The 26,408-nt window shown below is 42.2% G+C and overlaps 1 protein-coding gene across 1 annotated transcript in view; it reads right to left on the bottom strand.

The window, feature by feature from the left end:
* loxl3b (lysyl oxidase-like 3b) overlaps positions 1-25,742 on the bottom strand; it is a 62,562-nt gene extending 36,820 nt beyond the window's left edge. Inside the window, exons 1-3 of the mRNA XM_039008782.1 lie at positions 25,418-25,742; positions 24,364-24,527; positions 14,886-15,097 (exon numbers count right to left, since the gene is read on the bottom strand). Coding sequence (XP_038864710.1) covers positions 14,886-15,097; positions 24,364-24,527; positions 25,418-25,742 — 701 coding nt within the window. The remainder of the gene's footprint in view (positions 1-14,885; positions 15,098-24,363; positions 24,528-25,417) is intronic.
* Positions 25,743-26,408: the final 666 nt, after the last annotated feature.

Genomic DNA, 26,408 nt, shown 5'->3' with positions numbered 1-26,408 from the left:
TCTGCTGCCTGCAACATCCTCCAGCATGACCGGTTTGGCGGTGGGTCAGTCATGGTGTGGGGTGGCATTTCTTTGTGGGGCCGCACAGCCCTCCATGTGCTCGCCAGAGGTAGCCTGACTGCCATTAGGTACCGAGATGAGATCCTCAGACCCCTTGTGAGACCATATGCTGACACATGCACATTTGTGGCCTGCTGGAGGTCATTTTGCAGGGCCCTGGCAGTGCTCCTCCTTGCACAAAGGCGGAGGTAGCGGTCCTGCTGCTGGGTTGTTGCCCTCCTACGGCCTCCTCCACGTCTCCTGATGTACTGGCCTGTCTCCTGGTAGCGCCTCCATGCTTTGGACACTACGCTGACAGACACAGCAAACCTTCTTGCCACAGCTCGCATTGATGTGCCATCCTGGATGAACTGCACTACCTGAGCCACTTGTGTGGGTTGTAGACTCCGTCTCATGCTACCACTAGTGAAAGCACCGCCAGCATTCAAAAGTGACCAAAACATCAGCCAGGAAGCATAGGAACTGAGAAGTGGTCTGTGGTCACCACCTGCAGAACCACTCCTTTATTGGGGGTGTCTTGCTAATTGCCTATAATTTCCACCTGTTGTCTATTCCATTTGCACAACAGCATGTGAAATTTATTGTCAATCAGTGTTGCTTCCTAAGTGGACAGTTTGATTTCACAGAAGTGCGATTGACTTGGAGTTACATTGTGTTGTTTAAGTGTTCCCTTTATTTTTTTGAGCAGTGTATGTTAAACGATAGAAATATAACTAAATAGAACTATGTTAAACTATAGAAATATAACTATGCTAAACTATAGAAATATAACTATGTTAAACTATAGAAATATAACTATGTTAAACTATAGAAATATAACTAAATATAACTATGTTAAACTATAGAAATATAACTAAATATAACTATGTTAAACTATAGAAATATAACTAAATATAACTATGTTAAACTATAGAAATATAACTATGTTAAACTATAGAAATATAACTATGTTAAACGATAGAAATATAACTAAATATAACTATGTTAAACGGAGAAATATAACTAAATATAACTATGTTAAACTATAGAATTATAACTATGTTAAACTATAGAAATATAACTAAATATAACTATGTTAAACTATAGAAATATAACTAAATATAACTATGTTAAACTATAGAAATATAACTAAATATAACTATGTTAAACTATAGAAATATAACTATGTTAAACTATAGAAATATAACTATGTTAAACTATAGAAATATAACTAAATATAACTATGTTAAACTATAGAAATATAACTATGTTAAACTATAGAAATATAACTAAATATAACTATGTTAAACTATAGAAATATAACTATGTTAAACTATAGAAATATAACTAAATATAACTATGTTAAACTATAGAAATATAACTAAATACAACTATGTTAAACTATAGAATTATAACTAAATATAACTATGTTAAACTATAGAAATATAACTAAATATAACTATGTTAAACTATAGAAATATAACTAAATACAACTATGTTAAACTATAGAAATATAACTAAATATAACTATGTTAAACTATAGAAATATAACTAAATAGAACTATGTTAAATTATAGAAATATAACTAAATATAACTATGTTAAACTATAGAATTATAACTAAATATAACTATGTTAAACTATAGAATTATAACTAAATATAACTATGTTAAACTATAGAAAATATATAACTATGTTGAAATATAACTATGTTAAACTATAGAAATATAACTAAATATAACTATGTTAAACTATAGAAATATAACTATATATAACTATGTTAAACTATAGAAATATAACTAAATATAACTATGTTAAACTATAGAAATATAACTATGTTAAACTATAGAAATATAACTATGTTAAACTATAGAAATATAACTATGTTAAACTATAGAAATATAACTAAATATAACTATGTTAAACTATAGAAATATAACTATGTTAAACTATAGAAATATAACTAAATATAACTATGTTAAACTATAGAAATATAACTAAATATAACTATGTTAAACGGAGAAATATAACTAAATATAACTATGTTAAACTATAGAAATATAACTAAATATAACTATGTTAAACTATAGAAAATATAACTAAATATAACTATGTTAAACTATAGAAAATATAACTATGTTAAACTATAGAAATATAACTATGTTAAACTATAGAAATATAACTATATTAAACTATAGAAATATAACTAAATATAACTATGTTAAACTATAGAAATATAACTATGTTAAACTATAGAAATATAACTAAATATAACTATGTTAAACTATAGAAATATAACTATGTTAAACTATAGAAATATAACTAAATATAACTATGTTAAACTATAGAAATATAACTATATTAAACTATAGAAATATAACTACATATAACTATGTTAAACTATAGAAAATATATAACTATGTTGAAATATAACTATATTAAACTATAGAAATATAACTAAATATAACTATGTTAAACTATAGAAATATAACTATGTTAAACTATAGAAATATAACTACATATAACTATGTTAAACTATAGAAAATATATAACTATGTTGAAATATAACTATGTTAAACTATGGAAATATAACTAAATATATTTATGTTAAACTATGGAAATGAAATGCACATTCAAACATCAGAAGGGAGATTGACAAAATTCACATAAAATGGGCTTTTCAAAAGGACTTCCTGCTTTTATAGAGAATATCTTTACAAAATGTAACAGGCATTTACATTTTTCCATCATACAGTCGGATGTTTACATACACTTAGGTTGGAGTCTTTAAAACTCGTTTTTCAACCACTCCACAAATTTCTAGTTAACAAACTATAGTTTTGGCAAGTTGGTTAGGATATCTACTTGGTGCATGACACAAGTCTTTTTTCCAACAATTGTTTACAGATATATTATTTCACTTATAATTCACTGTATCACAATTCCAGTGGGTCAGAAGTTTACATACACTAAGTTGACTGTGCCTTTAAACAGCTTGGAAAATTCCAGAAAATTATGTAACGGATTTAGAAGCTTCTGATAGGCTTATTGACATCATTTGAGTCAATTGGAGGTGTACCTGTGGATGTATTTCAAGGCCAAACTTCAAACTCAGTGCCTCTTTGCTTGACATGATGGGTAAATCAAAAGAAATCAGCCAAGACCTCAGAAAAAACATTGTAAAGTCTGGTTCATCCTTGGGATCAATTTCCAAATGCCTGAAGGTACTACGTTCATCTGTACATCTGTACACAAGTATAAACACCATGGGACCACACAGCCGTCATACTGCTCAGGAAGAAGACGCAGAACGTCTCCAAGAGATGAACGTACTTTGGTGCGAAAAGTGCAAATCAATCCCAGAACAACAGCAAAGGACCTTGTGAAGATGCTGGAGGAAACAGGTACAAAAGTATCTATATCCACAGTAAAACAAGTCCTATATTGACTTAACCTGAAAGGCCGCTCAGCAAAGAAGAAGCCACTGCTCCAAAACCGCCAGACTAAGGTTTGCAACTGCACATGGGGACAAAGATCGTACTTTTTTGGAGAAATCTCCTCTGGTCTGATGAAACAAAAATAGAACTGTTTGGCCATAATGACCATCGTATTGTTTGAAGGAAAAAGGGGGGGGGACTTGCAAGCCGAAGAACACCATCCCAACCGTGAAGCACGGGGGTGGCAGCATCATGTTGTGTGGGTGCTTTGTTGCAGGAGGGACTGGTGCACTCAGTTATACCAGCTCTGTCAGGAGGAATGGGCCAAAATTCCCACTTATTGTGGGAAGCTTGTGGAAGGCTACCTGAAATGTTTGACCCAAGTTAAACAATTTAAAGGCAATGCTACCAAATACTAATTGAGTGTATGTAAACTTCTGACCCACTGGGAATGTGATGAAAGAAATAAAAGCTGAAATAAATTATTCTCTCTGCTATTATTCTGACATTTCACATTCTTAAAATAAAGTGGTGATCCAAACTGACCTAAAACAGGGAATATTTACTGGGATTAAATGTCAGGAATTGTGAAAAACTGAGTTTAAATGTATTTGGCTAAGATGGATGTAAACTTCCAACTTCAACTGTATGTGTCAGCCTGAGCAATCTATGCCAATCAGATTAGTTGCATTTGTGTGACTAGGATTAAATAAGTTAGAGTTAGATGAAGTCACACCATGTTAGTTAGATGAGGAAGTGAGGGAATGCTGGGTAAAGTTTCTAGAACTACAGTTTAACTACTGCAGGAAACCCACTGTCACAGAAACGCAGGTCGCGTCCTAAACGGCACCCTATTCGTGGTGCACTACCACATGGGCCATGTTCAGAAGTAGTGCACTACGTAGGGATATAGTGTGGCGTTTGGACCACAGTCTCTGGGGGGAGAGGGGCAGGACAGTGGGTTGTTCCCTGATGTAACTATACCTGGCCCCAGTAGAAACATGAACCTTGGCTTTGCTCTCTGCTGCTCTCTTTCTCAGACGGGTTCTGCAACGGAAACATCACCAACCCGTCACCTAGACACTTGTGATGGTGAACAGACGTACACACACACACACACACACACACACACGTAGTACACGCAAGCTCTACACACACACACACACACACACACACACACACACACACACACACACACACACACACACACACACACACACACACACACACACACACAGAGACACAATACAAGCAAGCTGTACACACACAGACGCACACCCACACCCAATAATACACACACATGCATGTGCAGACAGACACACGATAGTACATGATATACCAGCCATAACACAGTTTGGTTGTGAGGTTGAAAGGAGAGCAGTAAGGTGTGCAGTGCATTCGGAAAGTAATCAGACACATGTGGTTACGCTACAGCCTTATTCTAAAATGTTTGTTTTCTCTCATCAATCTACACACAATAGCCCATAATGACAAAGCAAAAACTGGTTTTTAGAAATTTTTGCAAATGTATATAAAATAAATCTAAACATTTAAATTTACATATGTATTCAGACCCTTTACTCAGCTATTTTCAGGTCTTCCCAGAGATTTTAAAACAGTGTTCAAGTCTGGGCTCTGGCTGCGTCACTTAAGGACATTCAAAGACTTGTCCCGAAGCCACTTCTGCGTTGTCTTGTCTGTGTGCTTACGGTCATTGTCCTGTTGGAAGGTGAACCTTCACCCCAGAGTTCCTGAGTGCTCTGGAACAGGTTTTCATCAAGGATCTCTCTGTACTTTTCTCTGTTCATCTTTCCCTCGATCCTGACTAGTTTCCCAGTCCCTGCCGCTGAAAAACATCCCCACAACATGATGCTGCCACCACCATGCTTCACCGTAGGGATGGTGCCAGGTTTCCTCCAGACATGACGCTTGGCATTCAGTCCAAAGAATTCAATCTTGGTTTAATCAGACCAGAGAATCTGCCAACTCTAGGAAGACTCTTGGTGGTTCCAAACTTCTTCCATTTAAGAATGATGGAGGCCACTGTGTTCTTGGGGACCTTCAATACTGCAGAAATGTTTTGGTACCCCTCCCCAGATCTGTTCCTAGACACAATCCTGTCTCGGAGCTCTACAGACAATTCCTTTGACCTCATGGCTTGGTTTTTGCTCTGACATGCACTGTCAACTGTGGGATCTTATATAGACAGGTGTGTGGCTTTCCAAATCATGTCCAATCAATTGAATTTACCACAGGTGGACTCCAATCAAGTTGTAGAAACATCTCAAGGATGATCAATGGAAACAGGATGCACCTGAACTCAATATCAAGTCTCATAGTAAAGGGTTTGTCTTTTATTTTATTTTATACATTTTCAAACATTTCTAGAAATCTGTTTCGCTTTATCATGAAGGGGTATTATATGTCGACTGATGAGGATTATTCTTTTTTCAATCCATTTTAGAAGTCAAGGGGTCTGAATACTTTCCGAATGCAATGTCTCTTCCTGTTTAACCAACAGACGTCAGAGGCAACAGTAAAGCTGTGTTCAGTACACCATTATACTGCATCCCATTACTACATTCAGTACACCATTATACTGTATCCCATTACTACATTCAGTACACCATTATACTGCATCCCATTACTACATTCAGTACACCATTATACTGTACCCCATTACTACATTCAGTACACCATTATACTGTACCCCATTACTACATTCAGTACACCATTATACTGTATCCCATTACTACATTCAGTACACCATTATACTGCATCCCATTACTACATTCAGTACACCATTATACTGCATCCCATTACTACATTCAGTACACCATTATACTGTATCCCATTACTACATTCAGTACACCATTATACTGTATCCCATTACTACATTCAGTACACCATTATACTGTATCCCATTACTACATTCAGTGCACCATTATACTGTATCCCATTACTACATTCAGTGCACCATTATACTGTATCCCATTACTACATTCAGTACACCATTATACTGCATCCCATTACTACATTCAGTACACCATTATACTGTACCCCATTACTACATTCAGTACACCATTATACTGCATCCCATTACTACATTCAGTACACCATTATACTGTATCCCATTACTACATTCAGTACACCATTATACTGTATCCCATTACTACATTCAGTACACCATTATACTGCATCCCATTACTACATTCAGTACACCATTATACTGTACCCCATTACTACATTCAGTACACCATTATACTGTACCCCATTACTACATTCAGTACACCATTATACTGTATCCCATTACTACATTCAGTACACCATTATACTGTATCCCATTACTACATTCAGTACACCATTATACTGCATCCCATTACTACATTCAGTACACCATTATACTGTACCCCATTACTACATTCAGTACACCATTATACTGCATCCCATTACTACATTCAGTACACCATTATACTGTATCCCATTACTACATTCAGTACACCATTATACTGCATCCCATTACTACATTCAGTACACCATTATATTGTACCCCATTACTACATTCAGTACACCATTATACTGTACCCCATTACTACATTCAGTACACCATTATACTGTATCCCATTACTACATTCAGTACACCATTATACTGTATCCCATTACTAAATTCAGTACACCATTATACTGCATCCCATTACTACATTCAGTACACCATTATACTGTATCCCATTACTACATTCAGTACACCATTATACTGTATCCCATTACTACATTCAGTACACCATTATACTGTATCCCATTACTACATTCAGTACACCATTATACTGCATCCCATTACTACATTCAGTACACCATTATACTGCATCCCATTACTACATTCAGTACACCATTATACTGCATCCCATTACTACATTCAGTACACCATTATACTGTATCCCATTACTACATTCAGTACACCATTATACTGTATCCCATTACTACATTCAGTACACCATTATACTGTATCCCATTACTACATTCAGTACACCATTATACTGTATCCCATTACTACATTCAGTACACCATTATACTGTATCCCATTACTACATTCAGTACACCATTATACTGTATCCCATTACTACATTCAGTACACCATTATACTGTATCCCATTACTACATTCAGTACACCATTATACTGTATCCCATTACAACATTCAGTACACCATTATACTGTATCCCATTACAACATTCAGTACACCATTATACTGTATCCCATTACTACATTCAGTACACCATTATACTGTATCCCATTACTACATTCAGTACACCATTATACTGCATCCCATTACTACATTCAGTACACCATTATACTGCATCCCATTACTACATTCAGTACACCATTATACTGTATCCCATTACTACATTCAGTACACCATTATACTGTATCCCATTACTACATTCAGTACACCATTATACTGTATCCCATTACTACATTCAGTACACCATTATACCATTATACCATTATACAGGCAACATACCAGTAACTTAACTATGTACTGGCCCCCCAGTCTGTTACCAGGCAACATACCAGTAACTTAACTATGTACTGGCCCCCCAGTCTGTTACCAGGCAACATACCAGTAACTTAACTATGTACTGGCCCCCCAGTCTGTTAACAGGCAACATACCAGTAACTTAACTATGTACTGGCCCCCAGTCTGTTACCAGGCAACATACCAGTAACTTAACTATGTACTGGCCCCCCAGTCTGTTACCAGGCAACATACCAGTAACTTAACTATGTACTGGCCCCCCAGTCTGTTACCAGGCAACATACCAGTAACTTAACTATGTACTAGCCCCCCAGTCTGTTACCAGGCAACATACCAGTAACTTAACTATGTACTGGCCCCCCAGTCTGTTACCAGGCAACATACCAGTAACTTAACTATGTACTGGCCCCCCAGTCTGTTACCAGGCAACATACCAGTAACTTAACTATGTACTGGGCCCCCAGTCTGTTACCAGGCAACATACCAGTAACTTAACTATGTACTGGCCCCCCAGTCTGTTACCAGGCAACATACCAGTAACTTAACTATGTACTGGCCCCCCAGTCTTACCAGGCAACATACCAGTAACTTAACTATGTACTGGCCCCCCAGTCTGTTACCAGGCAACATACCAGTAACTTAACTATGTACTGGCCCCCCAGTCTGTTACCAGGCAACATACCAGTAACTTAACTATGTACTGGCCCCCCAGTCTGTTACCAGGCAACATACCAGTAACTTAACTATGTACTGGCCCCCCAGTCTGTTACCAGGCAACATACCAGTAACTTAACTATGTACTGGCCCCCCAGTCTGTTACCAGGCAACATACCAGTAACTTAACTATGTACTGGCCCCCCAGTCTGTTACCAGGCAACATACCAGTAACTTAACTATGTACTGGCCCCCCAGTCTTACCAGGCAACATACCAGTAACCCAACTATGTACTGGCCCCCCAGTCTGTTACCAGGCAACATACCAGTAACTTAACTATGTACTGGCCCCCCAGTCTGTTACCAGGCAACATACCAGTAACTTAACTATGTACTGGCCCCCCAGTCTGTTACCAGGCAACATACCAGTAACTTAACTATGTACTGGCCCCCCAGTCTGTTACCAGGCAACATACCAGTAACTTAACTATGTACTGGCCCCCCAGTCTGTTACCAGGCAACATACCAGTAACTTAACTATGTACTGGCCCCCCAGTCTGTTACCAGGCAACATACCAGTAACTTAACTATGTACTGGCCCCCCAGTCTGTTACCAGGCAACATACCAGTAACCCAACTATGTACTGGCCCCACAGTCTGTTACCAGGCAACATACCAGTAACCCAACTATGTACTGGCCCCCCAGTCTGTTACCAGGCAACATACCAGTAACTTAACTATGTACTGGCCCCCCAGTCTGTTACCAGGCAACATACCAGTAACTTAACTATGTACTGGCCCCCCAGTCTGTTACCAGGCAACATACCAGTAACTTAACTATGTACTGGGCCCCCAGTCTGTTACCAGGCAACATACCAGTAACTTAACTATGTACTGGGCCCCCAGTCTGTTACCAGGCAACATACCAGTAACTTAACTATGTACTGGGCCCCCAGTCTGTTACCAGGCAACATACCAGTAACTTAACTATGTACTGGCCCCCCAGTCTGTTACCATCCAACATACCAGTAACCTAACTATGTACTGGACCACCAGTCTTACCAGGCAACATACCAGTAACTTAACTATGTACTGGACCACCAGTCTTACCAGGCAACATACCAGTAACTTAACTATGTACTGGACCACCAGTCTGTTACCAGGCAACATACCAGTAACTTAACTATGTACTGGACCCCCAGTCTGTTACCAGGCAACATTCTGTTTTGTTCTGTTCTGTTCTGCTCTGTCCTGTTCTGTTCTGTTCTGCTCTGCTCTGCTCTGCTCTGTTCTGTTCTGTTCTGCTATGCTATGCTCTGCTCTGTTCTGCTATGTTCTGCTATGCTCTGTTCTGCTATGCTCTGTTCTGCTATGCTCTGTTCTGCTCTGTTCTGCTATGCTCTGCTCTGCTCTGTTCTGTTCTGCTATGCTCTGTTCTGTTCTGCTCTGTTCTGCTATGCTCTGTTCTGCTCTGTTCTGCTATGCTCTGCTATGCTCTGTTCTGCTATGCTCTGTTCTGTTCTGCTATGCTCTGTTCTGCTATGCTCTGTTCTGCTATGCTCTGTTCTGCTCTGTTCTGCTATGCTCTGTTCTGCTATGCTCTGTTCTGCTATGCTCTGTTCTGCTCTGTTCTGCTATGCTCTGCTCTGTTCTGCTATGCTCTGTTCTGCTATGCTCTGTTCTGCTATGTTCTGCTATGCTCTGTTCTGCTATGCTATGTTCTACTATGCTATGTTCTGCTCTGTTCTGTTCTGCTCTGTTCTGCTATGCTCTGTTCTGCTATGCTCTGTTCTGCTATGCTCTGTTCTGCTATGCTATGTTCTACTATGCTATGTTCTGCTCTGTTCTACTATGCTATGTTCTGCTCTGTTCTACTATGCTATGTTCTGCTCTGTTCTGCTCTGCTCTGTTCTGCTATGTTCTGCTATGATCTGTTCTGTTCTGCTCTGTTCTACTATGCTATGTTCTGCTCTGTTCTGTTCTGCTCTGTTCTGCTATGCTCTGTTCTGCTATGCTCTGTTCTGCTATGTTCTGCTATGCTCTGTTCTGCTATGCTATGTTCTACTATGCTATGTTCTGCTCTGTTCTACTATGCTCTGTTTTGCTCTGCTATGTTCTGCTCTGTTCTACTATGCTATGTTCTGCTATGCTATGTTCTGCTCTGTTCTACTATGCTATGTTCTGCTCTGTTCTGCTCTGCTCTGTTCTGCTATGTTCTGCTATGATCTGTTCTGCTATGCTCTGTTCTGCTCTGCTATGTTCTGCTCTGTTCTACTATGCTCTGTTCTGCTCTGCTATGTTCTGCTCTGTTCTGCTATGCTCTGTTCTGCTATGCTCTGTTCTGCTCTGTTCTGCTATGCTATGTTCTACTCTGCTATGTTCTGCTCTGTTCTACTATGCTATGTTCTGCTCTGTTCTGCTCTGCTCTGTTCTGCTATGTTCTGCTATGCTCTGTTCTGCTATGTTCTGCTATGCTCTGTTCTGCTATGATCTGTTCTGTTCTGCTCTGTTCTGCTCTGCTCTGTTCTGCTATGTTCTGCTATGATCTGCTCTGCTCTGTTCTACTATGCTATGTTCTGCTATGTTCTGCTATGATCTGTTCTGCTATGTTCTGCTATGATCTGTTCTGCTATGTTCTGCTATGATCTGTTCTGCTATGTTCTGCTATGATCTGTTCTGCTCTGCTATGTTCTGCTCTGTTCTGCTCTGCTCTGTTCTGCTCTGTTCTGCTATGCTCTGTTCTGCTCTGTTCTGCTCTGCTCTGTTCTGCTCTGTTCTGCTCTGCTCTGTTCTGCTATGTTCTGCTATGATCTGTTCTGCTATGTTCTGCTATGATCTGTTCTGCTATGTTCTGCTATGATCTGTTCTACTATGTTCTGCTATGATCTGTTCTGCTATGTTCTGCTCTGCTCTGTTCTGCTATGATCTGTTCTGCTATGCTTTGTTCTGCTCTGTTCTGCTCTGCTCTGTTCTACTATGTTCTGCTATGATCTGTTCTGCTATGTTCTGCTATGATCTGTTCTACTATGTTCTGCTATGATCTGTTCTGCTCTGCTCTGTTCTGCTATGTTCTGCTATGATCTGTTCTGCTATGCTCTGTTCTGCTATGTTCTGCTATGATCTGTTCTGCTCTGTTCTGCTATGCTCTGTTCTGTTCTGTTCTGCTATGATCTGTTCTGCTATGTTCTGCTCTGTTCTGTTCTGCTCTGTTCTGCTATGATCTGTTCTGCTATGATCTGTTCTGCTATGTTCTGCTCTGTTCTGTTCTACTCTGTTCTGTTCTGCTCTGTTCTGCTATGATCTGTTCTGCTATGTTCTGCTCTGCTCTGCTCTGTTCTGCTATGTTCTGCTATGATCTGTTCTGCTCTGCTCTGTTCTGCTCTGTTCTGTTCTGCTATGTTCTGCTATGATCTGTTCTGCTCTGTTCTGTTCTGCTATGTTCTGCTATGATCTGTTCTGCTCTGCTCTGTTCTGCTCTGTTCTGTTCTGCTATGTTCTGCTATGCTCTGTTCTGCTATGTTCTGCTATGCTCTGTTCTACTATGTTCTGCTATGATCTGTTCTGCTATGATCTGTTCTGCTATGCTCTGTTCTGCTATGTTCTGCTCTGCTATGTTCTGCTATGTTCTGCTATGATCTGTTCTGCTCTGCTCTGTTCTACTATGTTCTGCTATGTTCTGCTATGATCTGTTCTGCTCTGTTCTGTTCTGCTATGTTCTGCTATGATCTGTTCTGCTCTGCTCTGTTCTGCTCTGTTCTGTTCTGCTATGTTCTGCTATGATCTGTTCTGCTCTGTTCTGTTCTGCTATGTTCTGCTATGATCTGTTCTGCTCTGCTCTGTTCTGCTCTGTTCTGTTCTGCTATGTTCTGCTATGATCTGTTCTGCTATGTTCTGCTATGCTCTGTTCTACTATGTTCTGCTATGATCTGTTCTGCTATGATCTGTTCTGCTATGATCTGTTCTGCTATGATCTGTTCTGCTATGTTCTGCTCTGCTATGTTCTGCTATGTTCTGCTATGATCTGTTCTGCTCTGCTCTGTTCTACTATGTTCTGCTATGTTCTGCTATGATCTGTTCTGCTCTGCTCTGTTCTACTATGTTCTGCTATGATCTGTTCTGCTATGTTCTGCTCTGCTATGTTCTGCTATGTTCTGCTATGATCTGTTCTACTATGTTCTGCTATGATCTGTTCTGCTATGATCTGTTCTGCTATGATCTGTTCTACTATGATCTGTTCTGCTATGATCTGTTCTGCTATGTTCTGCTCTGTTCTGTTCTACTCTGTTCTGCTCTGCTCTGTTCTACTATGTTCTGCTATGTTCTGCTATGATCTGTTCTGCTCTGCTCTGTTCTACTATGTTCTGCTATGATCTGTTCTGCTATGTTCTGCTCTGCTATGTTCTGCTATGTTCTGCTATGATCTGTTCTGCTATGTTCTGCTATGATCTGTTCTGCTATGATCTGTTCTGCTATGATCTGTTCTGCTCTGTTCTGCTATGATCTGTTCTGCTATGATCTGTTCTGCTATGATCTGTTCTGCTATGTTCTGCTCTGTTCTGTTCTACTCTGTTCTGCTCTGCTCTGTTCTACTATGTTCTGCTATGTTCTGTTCTACTCTGCTCTGTTCTGCTCTGTTCTGCTCTGTTCTGTTCTACTCTGTTCTGCTCTGCTCTGTTCTACTATGTTCTGCTATGTTCTGTTCTACTCTGCTCTGTTCTGCTCTGTTCTGCTATGCTCTGTTCGACTCTGTTCTGCAGACAATTAACTAGCATTCCTTTCCTTCACTGTGTGCATAGAACACCCAAAACAAACAACAGGAAGAACACCCAAAAGTCCTGTCCCAGAACCAAACAAACATCTTAAGGACTCTTCTGTCTGTGGTTCATTGTGTGTGTGTGTGTGTGTGTGGATTTAATGTGGATTTAATGTCTGAATATGGGAGCCCTGGTCACCAGTGGAGTTTTCCTGCAATTCCATGGTTGTTCTATCTAACAGAGCCCAGTAGTTACCATGGTTACTGTTGTTCTATCTAACAGAGCCCAGTAGTTACCATGGTCACTGTTGTTCTATCTAACAGAACCCAGTAGTTACCATGGTCACTGTTGTTCTATCTAACAGAGCCCAGTAGTTACCATGGTTACTGTTGTTCTATCTAACAGAGCCCAGTAGTTACCATGGTTACTGTTGTTCTATCTAACAGAGCCCAGTAGTTACCATGGTTACTGTTGTTCTATCTAACAGAGCCCAGTAGTTACCATGGTCACTGTTGTTCTATCTAACAGAGCCCAGTAGTTACCATGGTCACTGTTGTTCTATCTAACAGAGCCCAGTAGTTACCATGATAACTGTTGTTCTATCTAACAGAGCCCAGTAGTTACCATGGTTACTGTTGTTCTCTCTAACAGAGCCCAGTAGTTACCATGGTTACTGTTGTTCTCTCTAACAGAGCCCAGTAGTTACCATGGTTACTGTTGTTCTATCTAACAGAGCCCAGTAGTTACCATGGTTACTGTTGTTCTCTCTAACAGAGCCCAGTAGTTACCATGGTTACTGTTGTTCCCTCTAACAGAGCCCAGTAGTTACCATGGTTACTGTTGTTCTATCTAACAGAGCCCAGTAGTTACCATGGTTACTGTTGTTCTCTCTAACGGAGCCCAGTAGTTACCATGGTTACTGTTGTTCTCTCTAACAGAGCCCAGTAGTTACCATGGTTACTGTTGTTCTCTCTAACAGAGCCCAGTAGTTACCATGGTCACTGTTGTTCTATCTAACAGAGCCCAGTAGTTACCATGGTTACTGTTGTTCCCTCTAACAGAGCCCAGTAGTTACCATGGTTACTGTTGTTCCCTCTAACAGAGCCCAGTAGTTACCATGGTTACTGGTTTTGATTGATTTCATGTCAATGCTAATATGGCTAACATTCGCTAGCTAGCTAACCAACAAACGTAACAATGTATTTGAGAGACAACAAGTGCCCATTGTGCAAATGCATTTATGTTTTCAATAAATATATGGTGACGAAATATAGTTTACATGTTTTCAACACCGTCTGTTTTACCCAATAGTTGCGCATGCGTCTGTTTTGTTGCTAAACAACCAACCCGTCGTTAATGACTGATATGAGGGAATCCCTGCTTCCTAGCTACCTTAAGATGACTGTAAGTCGCTGTGGATAACTGTGTCTGCAAAATGACAAAAATGTACATTTAAAATGTAAAACTTACTTGTAGAAGTTCTTGTTGATCTTTTTCTCGTGAGGGAACCCCAGCATACCACAGATGACCCGGGTGTTTTTGGGGGTCCACCCCACGTCACAGATCTGGGCCCAGCCGTTCTTGTACTTAATCTCCACAACTCCCTCGGTGACGGGCATCTTCTTGGTGGACACCACCGGACGCAGACGCACCTTCTCCACCTTGTTCTCATCCACCTGCACCTGTAACGATGGGTTTAGGGGTCAGGGGTTATACAGACTGCTGGGGTGAGGCCCGGTGACCCCTCAGAGCAATAAAACAGGCCTCCTGAGTTGTGTTAGCCTGATCCAACATCCTGACTGGAACAGAATGGGATCTCTCAAGATCAGTATGGTCCAACGTAGCGTTATGTAGCATGTTGCCAGATCTCTTTGTGGTGTCTAACACCTATGACAGCAGCAGCAGAGATACAGATACAAAACGGATCTGGAATCAGGGCAGGATACTGTGTTACGCCCTACAGATACAATAAACTGGTTGACTAAAGGCAGTAATAGTAACTGGTTGACTAAAGGCAGTAATAGTAACTGGTTGACTAAAGGCAGTAATAGTAACTGGTTGTTATTAAAGGCAGTAATAGTAACTGGTTGTTATTAAAGGCAGTAATAGTAACTGGTTGTTATTAAAGGCAGTAATAGTAACTGGTTGACTAAAGGCAGTAATAGTAACTGGTTGTTATTAAAGGCAGTAATAGTAACTGGTTGACTAAAGGCAGTAATAGTAACTGGTTGACTAAAGGCAGTAATAGTAACTGGTTGTTATTAAAGGCAGTAATAGTAACTGGTTGACTAAAGGCAGTAATAGTAACTGGTTGTTATTAAAGGCAGTAATAGTAACTGGTTGACTAAAGGCAGTAATAGTAACTGGTTGACTAAAGGCAGTAATAGTAACTGGTTGTTATTAAAGGCAGTAATAGTAACTGGTTGACTAAAGGCAGTAATAGTAACTGGTTGACTAAAGGCAGTAATAGTAACTGGTTGACTAAAGACAGTAATAGTAACTGGTTGTTATTAAAGGCAGTAATAGTAACTGGTTGACTAAAGGCAGTAATAGTAACTGGTTGACTAAAGGCAGTAATAGTAACTGTTTGACTAAAGGCAGTAATAGTAACTGGTTGACTAAAGGCAGTAATAGTAACTGGTTGTTATTAAAGGCAGTAATAGTAACTGGTTGACTAAAGGCAGTAATAGTAACTGGTTGACTAAAGGCAGTAATAGTAACTGGTTGTTATTAAAGGCAGTAATAGTAACTGGTTGACTAAAGGCAGTAATAGTAACTGGTTGACTAAAGGCAGTAATAGTAACTGGTTGACTAAAGGCAGTAATAGTAACTGGTTGTTATTAAAGGCAGTAATAGTAACTGGTTGACTAAAGGCAGTAATAGTAACTGGTTGTGACTAAAGGCAGTAATAGTAACTGGTTGACTAAAGGCAGTAATAGTAACTGGTTGACTAAAGGCAGTAATAGTAACTGGTTGTTATTAAAGGCAGTAATAGTAACTGGTTGACTAAAGACAGTAATAGTAACTGGTTGTTATTAAAGGCAGTAATAGTAACTGGTTGACTAAAGGCAGTAATAGTAACTGGTTGACTAAAGGCAGTAATAGTAACTGGTTGTTATTAAAGGCAGTAATAGTAACTGGTTGACTAAAGGCAGTAATAGTAACTGGTTGTTATTAAAGGCAGTAATAGTAACTGGTTGACTAAAGGCAGTAATAGTAACTGGTTGTGACTAAAGGCAGTAATAGTAACTGGTTGACTAAAGGCAGTAATAGTAACTGGTTGTTATTAAAGGCAGTAATAGTAACTGGTTGACTAAAGGCAGTAATAGTAACTGGTTGTTATTAAAGGCAGTAATAGTAACTGGTTGACTAAAGGCAGTAATAGTAACTGGTTGTTATTAAAGGCAGTAATAGTAACTGGTTGTTATTAAAGGCAGTTGTCACGTTCCTGACCTATTTCTGTTAGTTTGTTGTATGTGTTAGTTGGTCAGGACGTGAGTTTGGGTGGGCATTCTATGTTTTCTGTTTCTATGTTGGTTTAAGGGTTGCCTGGTATGGCTCTTAATTAGAGGCAGGTGTTTGGCGTTCCTCTAATTGAGAGTCATATTTAGGTAGGTTGTTTCACAGTGTTCGTGGTGGGTGGTTGTCTCCTGTGTCAGTGTTTGTCGCACCATACGGGACTGTTCGGTTGGTTTTTGTACATCGTCATTTTGTGTAGTCTATTTTCCCTGTTCGTGCGTTCTTCGTGTTTAATGTAAGTTCGTCGTCCAGGTCTGTCTACTCCGTTTGTTGTTTTGTTAGTTATATTGAAGTTCGTGTTTTTTCGTCTTGTCTTTAAATAAATTATGTGTTCACAACCCGCTGCGCCTTGGTTCAATCCATGCTCCTCCTCTTCGGATGAAGAGGAGGAGGAAAGCCGATACAGAACCACCCACCGATCCAGAACCAAGCAGCGCAAGTTTGAGCAGCGGCCAAGAAATCAGGACTCATGGACTTGGGAAGAAGTATTGGAGGGAAAAGGACACTGGGCGCACATTGGGGAATATCGCCGCGCTCGTGAGGAGATGGAGGCAGCGAGAGCCCAACAGCGGTGGTATGAGGAGGCAGCTAGGAGACGTGGCTGGAAACCGGAGAATGAAGCTCAAAACCGGATTTATGAAGGTTCGCGGCTAGCAAGGAAGCCCGTGAAGAAACCCCAAAAATTTCTTGGGGGGGGGCTAAGAGGTAGTGGGCCAAGGGCAGGTAGGAGACCTGCGCCCACTTCCCAGGCTAACCGTGGAGAGCGGGAGTACGGGCAGACACCGTGTTACGCAGTAGAGCGCACGGTGTCTCCTGTACGTGTTCATAGCCCGGTGCGGGTTATTCCACCTCCCCGCACTGGTAGGGCTAGATTGGGCATTGAGCCAGGTGCCATGATGCCGGCTCAACGCGTCTGGTCTCCAGTGCGTCTCCTCGGGCCGGTTTACATGGCACCAGCCTTACGCATGGTGTCCCCGGTTCGCCTACATAGCCCGGTGCGGGTTATTCCACCTCCCCGCACTGGTCGGGCGACGGGGAGCATTCAACCAGGTAAGGTTGGGCAGGCTCAATGCTCAAGGGAGCCAGTACGCTTGCACGTCCGGTATTACCGGAGCTACCTCCCCGCCCCAGCCCAGTACCACCAGTGCCTACACCACGCACCAGGCTTCCAGTGCGTTTCCAGAGCCCTGTTCCTCCTCCACGCACTCTCTCTATGGTGCGTGTCTCCAGCCCGGTGCCTCCAGTTCCGGCACCACGCACTAAGCCACCTGTGCGTCTCCAGAGCCCTGTACACACTGTTCCTTCTCCCCGTACTCGTCCTGAGGTGCGTGCACTCAGCCCGGTACCACGCACCAGGCATATAGTACGTTTTGAGAGTCCAGTGTGCCCTGTCCCTGCTTCCCGCACTAGGCTTGAAGTGCGTGTCTCCAGTCCGGTGCCTCCAGTTCCGGCACCACGCACCAGGCCTACAGTGCGTCTCAGCCGGCCAGAGTCTGCCGTCTGCCCAACGGCGCCTGAACTGTCCGTCTGCCAAGCGCCGCATGAACTGCCCGTCTGCCATGAGCCTACAGAGCCTTCCGCCAGACAGGAGCAGCCAAAGCCTTCCGCCAGACAGGATCAGTCTGAGCCATCCGTCTCCGCAGCGCCATCTGAGCCATCCGTCTCCGCAGCGCCATCTGAGCCATCCGTCTCCTCAGCGCCATCTGAGCCATCCGTCTCCCCAGCGCCATCTGAGCCATCCGTCTCCCCAGCGCCGTCTGAGCCATCCGTCTGTCCCGAGCCATTAGAGCCGCCCGTCTGTCCCGAGCCGTCAGAGCCGTTAGTCAGTCAGGAGCCGCTAGAGCCATTCGTCAGTCAGGATCTGCCAGAGCCGCCAACCAGACAGGATCTGCCAGAGCCGCCAACCAGACAGGATCTGCCAGGGCCGCCAACCAGACAGGATCTGCCAGAGCCGCCAACCAGACAGGATCTGCCAGAGCCGCCAACCAGACAGGATCTGCCAGAGCCGCCAGTGAGCCATGAGCGTCCAGAGCCGTCAGCCAGCCATGAGCGTCCAGAGCCGTCAGCCAGCCATGAGCGTCCAGAGCCGTCAGCCAGCCATGAGCGTCCTGAGCCGGCAGTCAGCCATGAGCGTCCAGAGCCGTCAGCCAGCCATGAGCGTCCAGAGCCGTCAGCCAGCCATGAGTGTCCAGAGCCGTCAGCCAGCCATGAGCGTCCAGAGCCGTCAGCCAGCCATGAGCGTCCAGAGCCGTCAGCCAGTCATGAGCTGTCCCTCAGCCCAGAGCGGCTATTTGTCCAGAACTGCCCCTCAGTCCAGAGCTGTCTCTCTGTCCGGAGCTGCCTTTCAGTCCGGAGTTTCCCCTCTATCCTGAGCTACCTCTCTATCCTGAGCTACCTCTCTATCCTGAGCTATCCCTATGTCCTGAGCTATCCCTCTGTCCTGAGCTATCCCTCTATCCCGGTGCTGCCCCTTGTCTCGATGTTACCCAAAAGATTAAGTGGGTGTAATATGAGGGTGGTCATTTGTAGGGGGAGATGTAAGCTGGGATTGACTATGGTGGGGTGGGGACCTCGCCCTGAGCCTGAGCCACCACCGTGGTCAGATGCCCACCCAGACCCTCCCCTAGACTTTGTGCTGGTGCGCCCGGAGTTCGCACCTTAAGGGGGGGGTTATGTCACGTTCCTGACCTATTTCTGTTAGTTTGTTGTATGTGTTAGTTGGTCAGGACGTGAGTTTGGGTGGGCATTCTATGTTTTCTGTTTCTATGTTGGTTTAAGGGTTGCCTGGTATGGCTCTTAATTAGAGGCAGGTGTTTGGCGTTCCTCTAATTGAGAGTCATATTTAGGTAGGTTGTTTCACAGTGTTCGTGGTGGGTGGTTGTCTCCTGTGTCAGTGTTTGTCGCACCATACGGGACTGTTCGGTTGGTTTTTGTACATCGTCATTTTGTGTAGTCTATTTTCCCTGTTCGTGCGTTCTTCGTGTTTAATGTAAGTTCGTCGTCCAGGTCTGTCTACTCCGTTTGTTGTTTTGTTAGTTATATTGAAGTTCGTGTTTTTTCGTCTTGTCTTTAAATAAATTATGTGTTCACAACCCGCTGCGCCTTGGTTCCCTCACTACTCCTCCTTTTCGGTTGGAGAGGAGGAGGACTACCGTTACATCAGTAGTAGTAACTGGTTGACTAAAGGCAGTAATAGTAACTGGTTGTTATTAAAGGCAGTAATAGTAACTGGTTGTTATTAAAGGCAGTAATAGTAACTGGTTGTTATTAAAGGCAGTAATAGTAACTGGTTGACTAAAGGCAGTAATAGTAACTGGTTGACTAAAGGCAGTAATAGTAACTGGTTGTTATTAAAGGCAGTAATAGTAACTGGTTGACTAAAGGCAGTAATAGTAACTGGTTGTTATTAAAGGCAGTAATAGTAACTGGTTGACTAAAGGCAGTAATAGTAACTGGTTGTTACTAAAGGCAGTAATAGTAACTGGTTGACTAAAGGCAGTAATAGTAACTGGTTGACTAAAGGCAGTAATAGTAACTGGTTGTTATTAAAGGCAGTAATAGTAACTGGTTGACTAAAGGCAGTAATAGTAACTGGTTGTTATTAAAGGCAGTAATAGTAACTGGTTGACTAAAGGCAGTAATAGTAACTGGTTGTTATTAAAGGCAGTAATAGTAACTGGTTGACTAAAGGCAGTAATAGTAACTGGTTGTTATTAAAGGCAGTAATAGTAACTGGTTGACTAAAGGCAGTAATAGTAACTGGTTGTTATTAAAGGCAGTAATAGTAACTGGTTGACTAAAGGCAGTAATAGTAACTGGTTGTTATTAAAGGCAGTAATAGTAACTGGTTGTTATTAAAGGCAGTAATAGTAACTGGTTGACTAAAGGCAGTAATAGTAACTGGTTGACTAAAGGCAGTAATAGTAACTGGTTGACTAAAGGCAGTAATAGTAACTGGTTGACTAAAGGCAGTAATAGTAACTGGTTGACTGAAGGCAGTAATAGTAACTGGTTGACTAAAGGCAGTAATAGTAACTGGTTGTTACTAAAGGCAGTAATAGTAACTGGTTGACTAAAGGCAGTAATAGTAACTGGTTGACTAAAGGCAGTAATAGTAACTGGTTGTTATTAAAGGCAGTAATAGTAACTGGTTGTTATTAAAGGCAGTAATAGTAACTGGTTGTTACTAAAGGCAGTAATAGTAACTGGTTGTTATTAAAGGCAGTAATAGTAACTGGTTGTTATTAAAGGCAGTAATAGTAACTGGTTGTTATTAAAGGCAGTAATAGTAACTGGTTGTTATTAAAGGCAGTAATAGTAACTGGTTGTTACTAAAGGCAGTAATAGTAACTGGTTGTTACTAAAGGCAGTAATAGTAACTGGTTGTTATTAAAGGCAGTAATAGTAACTGGTTGTTATTAAAGGCAGTAATAGTAACTGGTTGACTAAAGGCAGTAATAGTATCTGGTTTTTACTGGACTCTTCATTCCCAGGCTGTGTTGCATTGCATTGAGTCAGATCAGAGTGAGTGGGTGGAAGAGGAGAAGGCTGAACTCCTGGTTTGTTGTCTGTTCGCCAAATTGGTCAGATGAGGAGTCAGGAACACAGAGAGGAAGAGGAGCTGGAAGAGCAGGAGAAGCAATAGCCGGAGGATGAGAAGGAGGAGGAGGTGGAAGGAGGAGGAGCTGGAGGGGGAGGAGCTGGAGGAGCAGGAGGAAGGGGAGGGATTCGGTGTAAAAGAAAACTAAAACTTCAACCCTTATGAAAGCTCTTGTTTAGAGAGCTCTGACCGTCCAATAAGGGGGAGGGAGAGAGGAAAAAGGAAACGGGAAAAGACTGGCAGTCTGGCACCTATGTGCTGTTTAACACTACAACTGTGTTGGACAATCACTCACTAGCGGTCAACTTATGACACGGCCATGTTATAACATAGTGAATGGTCTATGAGAGTGTAATTGTAAACTGTAGTATAGGGCTCTCCAACCCTAATCTATTGAAAACCTACAGGAGGGTTGCTCTCCAGGAACAGGGTTGGAGTTAAAACCTACAGGAGGGTTGCTCTCCAGGAACAGGGTTGGAGTTAAAACCTACAGGAGGGTAGCTCTCCAGGAACAGGGTTGGAGTTAAAACCTACAGGAGGGTCTCTCTCCAGGAACAGGGTTGGAGTTAAAACCTACAGGATGGTCTCCCTCCAGGAACAGGGTTGGAGTTAAAACCTACAGGAGGGTTGCTCTCCAGGAACAGGGTTGGAGTTAAAACCTACAGGAGGGTCTCTCTCCAGGAACAGGGTTGGAGTTAAAACCTACAGGAGGGTATCTCTCCAGGAACAGGGTTGGAGTTAAAACCTACAGGAGGGTCTCTCTCCAGGAACAGGGTTGGAGTTAAAACCTACAGGAGGGTATCTATCCAGGAACAGGGTTGGAGTTAAAACCTACAGGAGGGTAGCTCTCCAGGAACAGGGTTGGAGTGAAAACCTACAGGAGGGTTTCTCTCCAGGAACAGGGTTGGAGTGAAAACCTACAGGAGGGTCTCTCTCCAGGAACAGGGTTGGAGTTAAAACCTACAGGAGGGTTGCTCTCCAGGAACAGGGTTGGAGTTAAAACCTACAGGAGGGTTGCTCTCCAGGAACAGGGTTGGAGTTAAAACCTACAGGAGGGTTTCTCTCCAGGAACAGGGTTGGAGTTAAAACCTACAGGAGGGTCTCTCTCCAGGAACAGGGTTGGAGTTAAAACCTACAGGAGGGTTTCTCTCCAGGAACAGGGTTGGAGTTAAAACCTACAGGAGGGTTTCTCTCCAGGAACAGGGTTGGAGTTAAAACCTACAGGAGGGTATCTCTCCAGGAACACAAGCCTCTCCAGCCCACCAGGAACAGTAGTATGTACTGTAGCATTTATGGGCTCCCGAGTGGAGCAGCGGTCTAAGGTAATGCATCTCAGTGCAAGAGGCGTCACTACAGACCCTGGTTCGAATCCAGGCTGTGTCACAACCGGATGTGATTGTGAACCGCCCTATGGGACTCCCAATTGACCCAGCATCGTCTGGGTTAGGGTTTGCCCGGGGTAAGTCGTCATTGTAAATAAGAATATGTTCTTAACTGACTTGCCTAGTTAAATAAATAAATGTACTGTACTATTTACTATAGTATTATAATGTAGTGTTTACTACAGACAGACAGCAGACTGAATGTTGTATAATCCTACAGGCCTAGTCCCTGTCATGTTCAGACTGTATCCTATGTAGAGTCTATGAACCCTGACAGACAGGACCCTATGTAGACAGACTGTACCCTATGTAGAGTCTATGAACCCTGACAGACTGGACCCTATGTAGACAGACTGTACCCTATGTAGAAAGTACCCTATGTAGAGTCTATGAACCCTGACAGACTGTACCCTATATAGAGTACATGAACCCTGACAGACTGGACCCTATGTAGACAGACTGGACCCTATGTAGAGTCTATGAACCCTGACAGACTGTATCCTATGTAGAGTCCATGAACCCTGACAGACTGTACCCTATGTAGAGTCTATGAACCCTGACAGACTGGACCCTATGTAGAGTCTATGAACCCTGACAGACTGTATCCTATGTAGAGTCTATGAACCCTGACAGACTGGACCCTATGTAGAGTCTATGAACCCTGACAGACTGTATCCTATGTAGAGTCTATGAACCCTGACATAGGGAATGGGGTGCCATTTGGGAAGCAGATATAGATTTGGAGCAGCAGAAAGTTTCTCTGGTTACCATAGTAATCAGTATGTCAGTATGTATCTGGTTACCATAGTAATCTATATATCTGTCAGTATGTCTCTGGTTACCATAGTAATCTATATATCTGCCAGTATGTCTCTGGTTACCATAGTAATCTATATGTCTGTCAGTATGTCTCTGGTTACCATAGTAATCTATATGTCTGTCAGTATGTCTCTGGTTACCATAGTAATATATATGTCTGTCAGTATGTCTCTGGTTACCATAGTAATCTATATATCTGTCAGTATGTCTCTGGTTACCATAGTAATCTATATATCTGCCAGTATGTCTCTGGTTACCATAGTAATCTATATGTCTGTCAGTATGTCTCTGGTTACCATAGTAATATATATGTCTCTCCCAGTTACATGTGGAGCTGTGCTAGGTTGTTAAATGTTTACTATATCAGTCTACTTATAGACTCATATTAATCCACTAGTGTTATATTAATCAGTAGGCCTGGCAACATCCTAAACAGCATTCTAATCCCTATATAGTGCACTACTTTTGACCAGAGACCTATGGATAAAGCAATTCCAATTCAACATTTTCCTAATTCAAAAGCATTGAATAGAATTAGGGTTTCGATATACTCCTGAATTGACTGGAATTTAAAGGGGATTGACCCCCAACCCACCTACTGCGCATGACAATACAATTAGTGCCTTACATCGATGATGTTGGAGTCGACAAAACCAGGAAGCCTCTCGTCCTTGCAGACGACTCCAGCGTCCTCATCGTGTGTGCAGTCACTGTTGCCCCAACCCCGAGATTTACACAGCTCAATGCTCTTCTCCCCTCCGTTACACTGCACATTATCCAGCCAGATCTTCCCTGCATAGAGAGTAGACAGACAGTCACTAGTAGTAAACACTTTACCGTAGTACTCCACCCTCCTTCTCACCTCATTTAACACCTGATTTACTGAACTAAAGGTACATCTCAATATGGTAACAGGTATCCTCATGACATGGCACAAGTGGGGGGGGGGGGGGGGGGGCTTCCTCGTTAGTTCTCTATTGTTCCTCAGGCAAGATGGAGGCTGGCAACATCGCGAGTTTCCATCAGACCATCACCTTGAATGCCCTGCTCCTTCAAGTTTGCAGTTGTCTAAAAAACACTTGTGCAAAACACATTTTTTACTCTTCATCACTTTTCAACAGGAAACCATTAAAACGTCTTTAACATGACGCCATGCTCTGACACAGAACATATTAAATAATAATAATAATATATAAACAGAACATAGTATCTAATAATATATAAACAGAACATATGACATAATAATAATATATAAAGAGAACATATTAAATAATATATAAACAGAACATATGACATAATAATAATAATATATAAAGAGAACATATTACAAAATAATGTATAAACAGAACATATTAAATAATAATATATAGAGAACATATTAAATTATAATAATAATATATAAAGAGAACATATTACATAATAATATATAAAGAGAACATATTAAATAATAATATTTAAACAGAACATATTATATAATAATATATAAACAGAACATATTAAATAATAATAATAATGTATAAAGAGAACATAGTAATAATAATGTATAAACAGAACATATTATATAATAATAATATATAAAAAGAACATATAAAATAATAATAATAATGTATAAACAGACATATTATATAATAATATATAAACAGAACATAATAATATATGCCATTTTGCAGGTGGTCCCTCACCTAGTCCCTTGCCGTACTTGGCACTATGTGTCCACCCCGTAGCGGAGACGAAGCCCAGCTGCCGACAGAGGACGTTGGCGTTGGACAGAGAGAAGTCGTCATCACAGATGGTCCCCCACTCTCCCTTGTAGAAGACCTCGATGCGCCCCTCGTTGTGCTTCCGGGGGTACCCCACCAGACGGAACTGCAGCCGGTCGTTCTGGGGTTTGGGGGAGGTGGTGCCCTGGGTAGGGGGTGTTGTCTGGGCCATGATCCAGGCAGGAAGCCACACAGCTAACAGGAAGCTGATGACTGAACATTGCTGCCACCATCTTGAGGTCTTCATCTTTCCGACCTGTAGGGGCAGCGACAGGAGAGGTCAATAGGTTCCCTGGGGGGGACAGGAGAGGTCAATAGGTCCCCAGGGAGGGGCAGGAGAGGTCAATAGGTCCCCTGGGAGGGGCAGGAGAGGTCAATAGGTCCCCAGGGAGGGGCAGGAGAGGTCAATAGGTTCCCTGGGGGGGACAGGAGAGGTCAATAGGTCCCCAGGGAGGGGCAGGAGAGGTCAATAGGTCCCCTGGGAGGGGCAGGAGAGGTCAATAGGTCCCCAGGGAGGGGCAGGAGAGGTCAATAGGTTCCCTGGGGGGGACAGGAGAGGTCAATAGGTCCCCAGGGAGGGGCAGGAGAGGTCAATAGGTCCCCTGGGAGGGGCAGGAGAGGTCAATAGGTCCCCTGGGAGGGGCAGGAGAGGTCAATAGGTCCCCTGGGAGGGGCAGGAGAGGTCAATAGGTCCCCTGGGAGGGGCAGGAGAGGTCAATAGGTCCCCTGGGAGGGGCAGGAGAGGTCAATAGGTTCCCTGGGGGGGACAGGAGAGGTCAATAGGTCCCCTGGGAGGGGCAGGAGATTTCAATAGGTTAAAATTGGCATAAAAACACAGATTAATTTCCACAGGGCTGGGGGGGGGGGGTGAAACAGAGATGCAGCTTGAGCCGCACCCACTTCAGCATATATA

This window comes from Salvelinus namaycush, chromosome 15, assembly GCF_016432855.1.
Source record: "Salvelinus namaycush isolate Seneca chromosome 15, SaNama_1.0, whole genome shotgun sequence".
In the NCBI taxonomy this organism is placed as follows: Eukaryota; Metazoa; Chordata; class Actinopteri; order Salmoniformes; family Salmonidae; genus Salvelinus; species Salvelinus namaycush.
The sequence above is the reverse complement of the archived record's forward strand: the minus strand, read 5'-3'. Positions and strand labels throughout refer to the sequence as shown.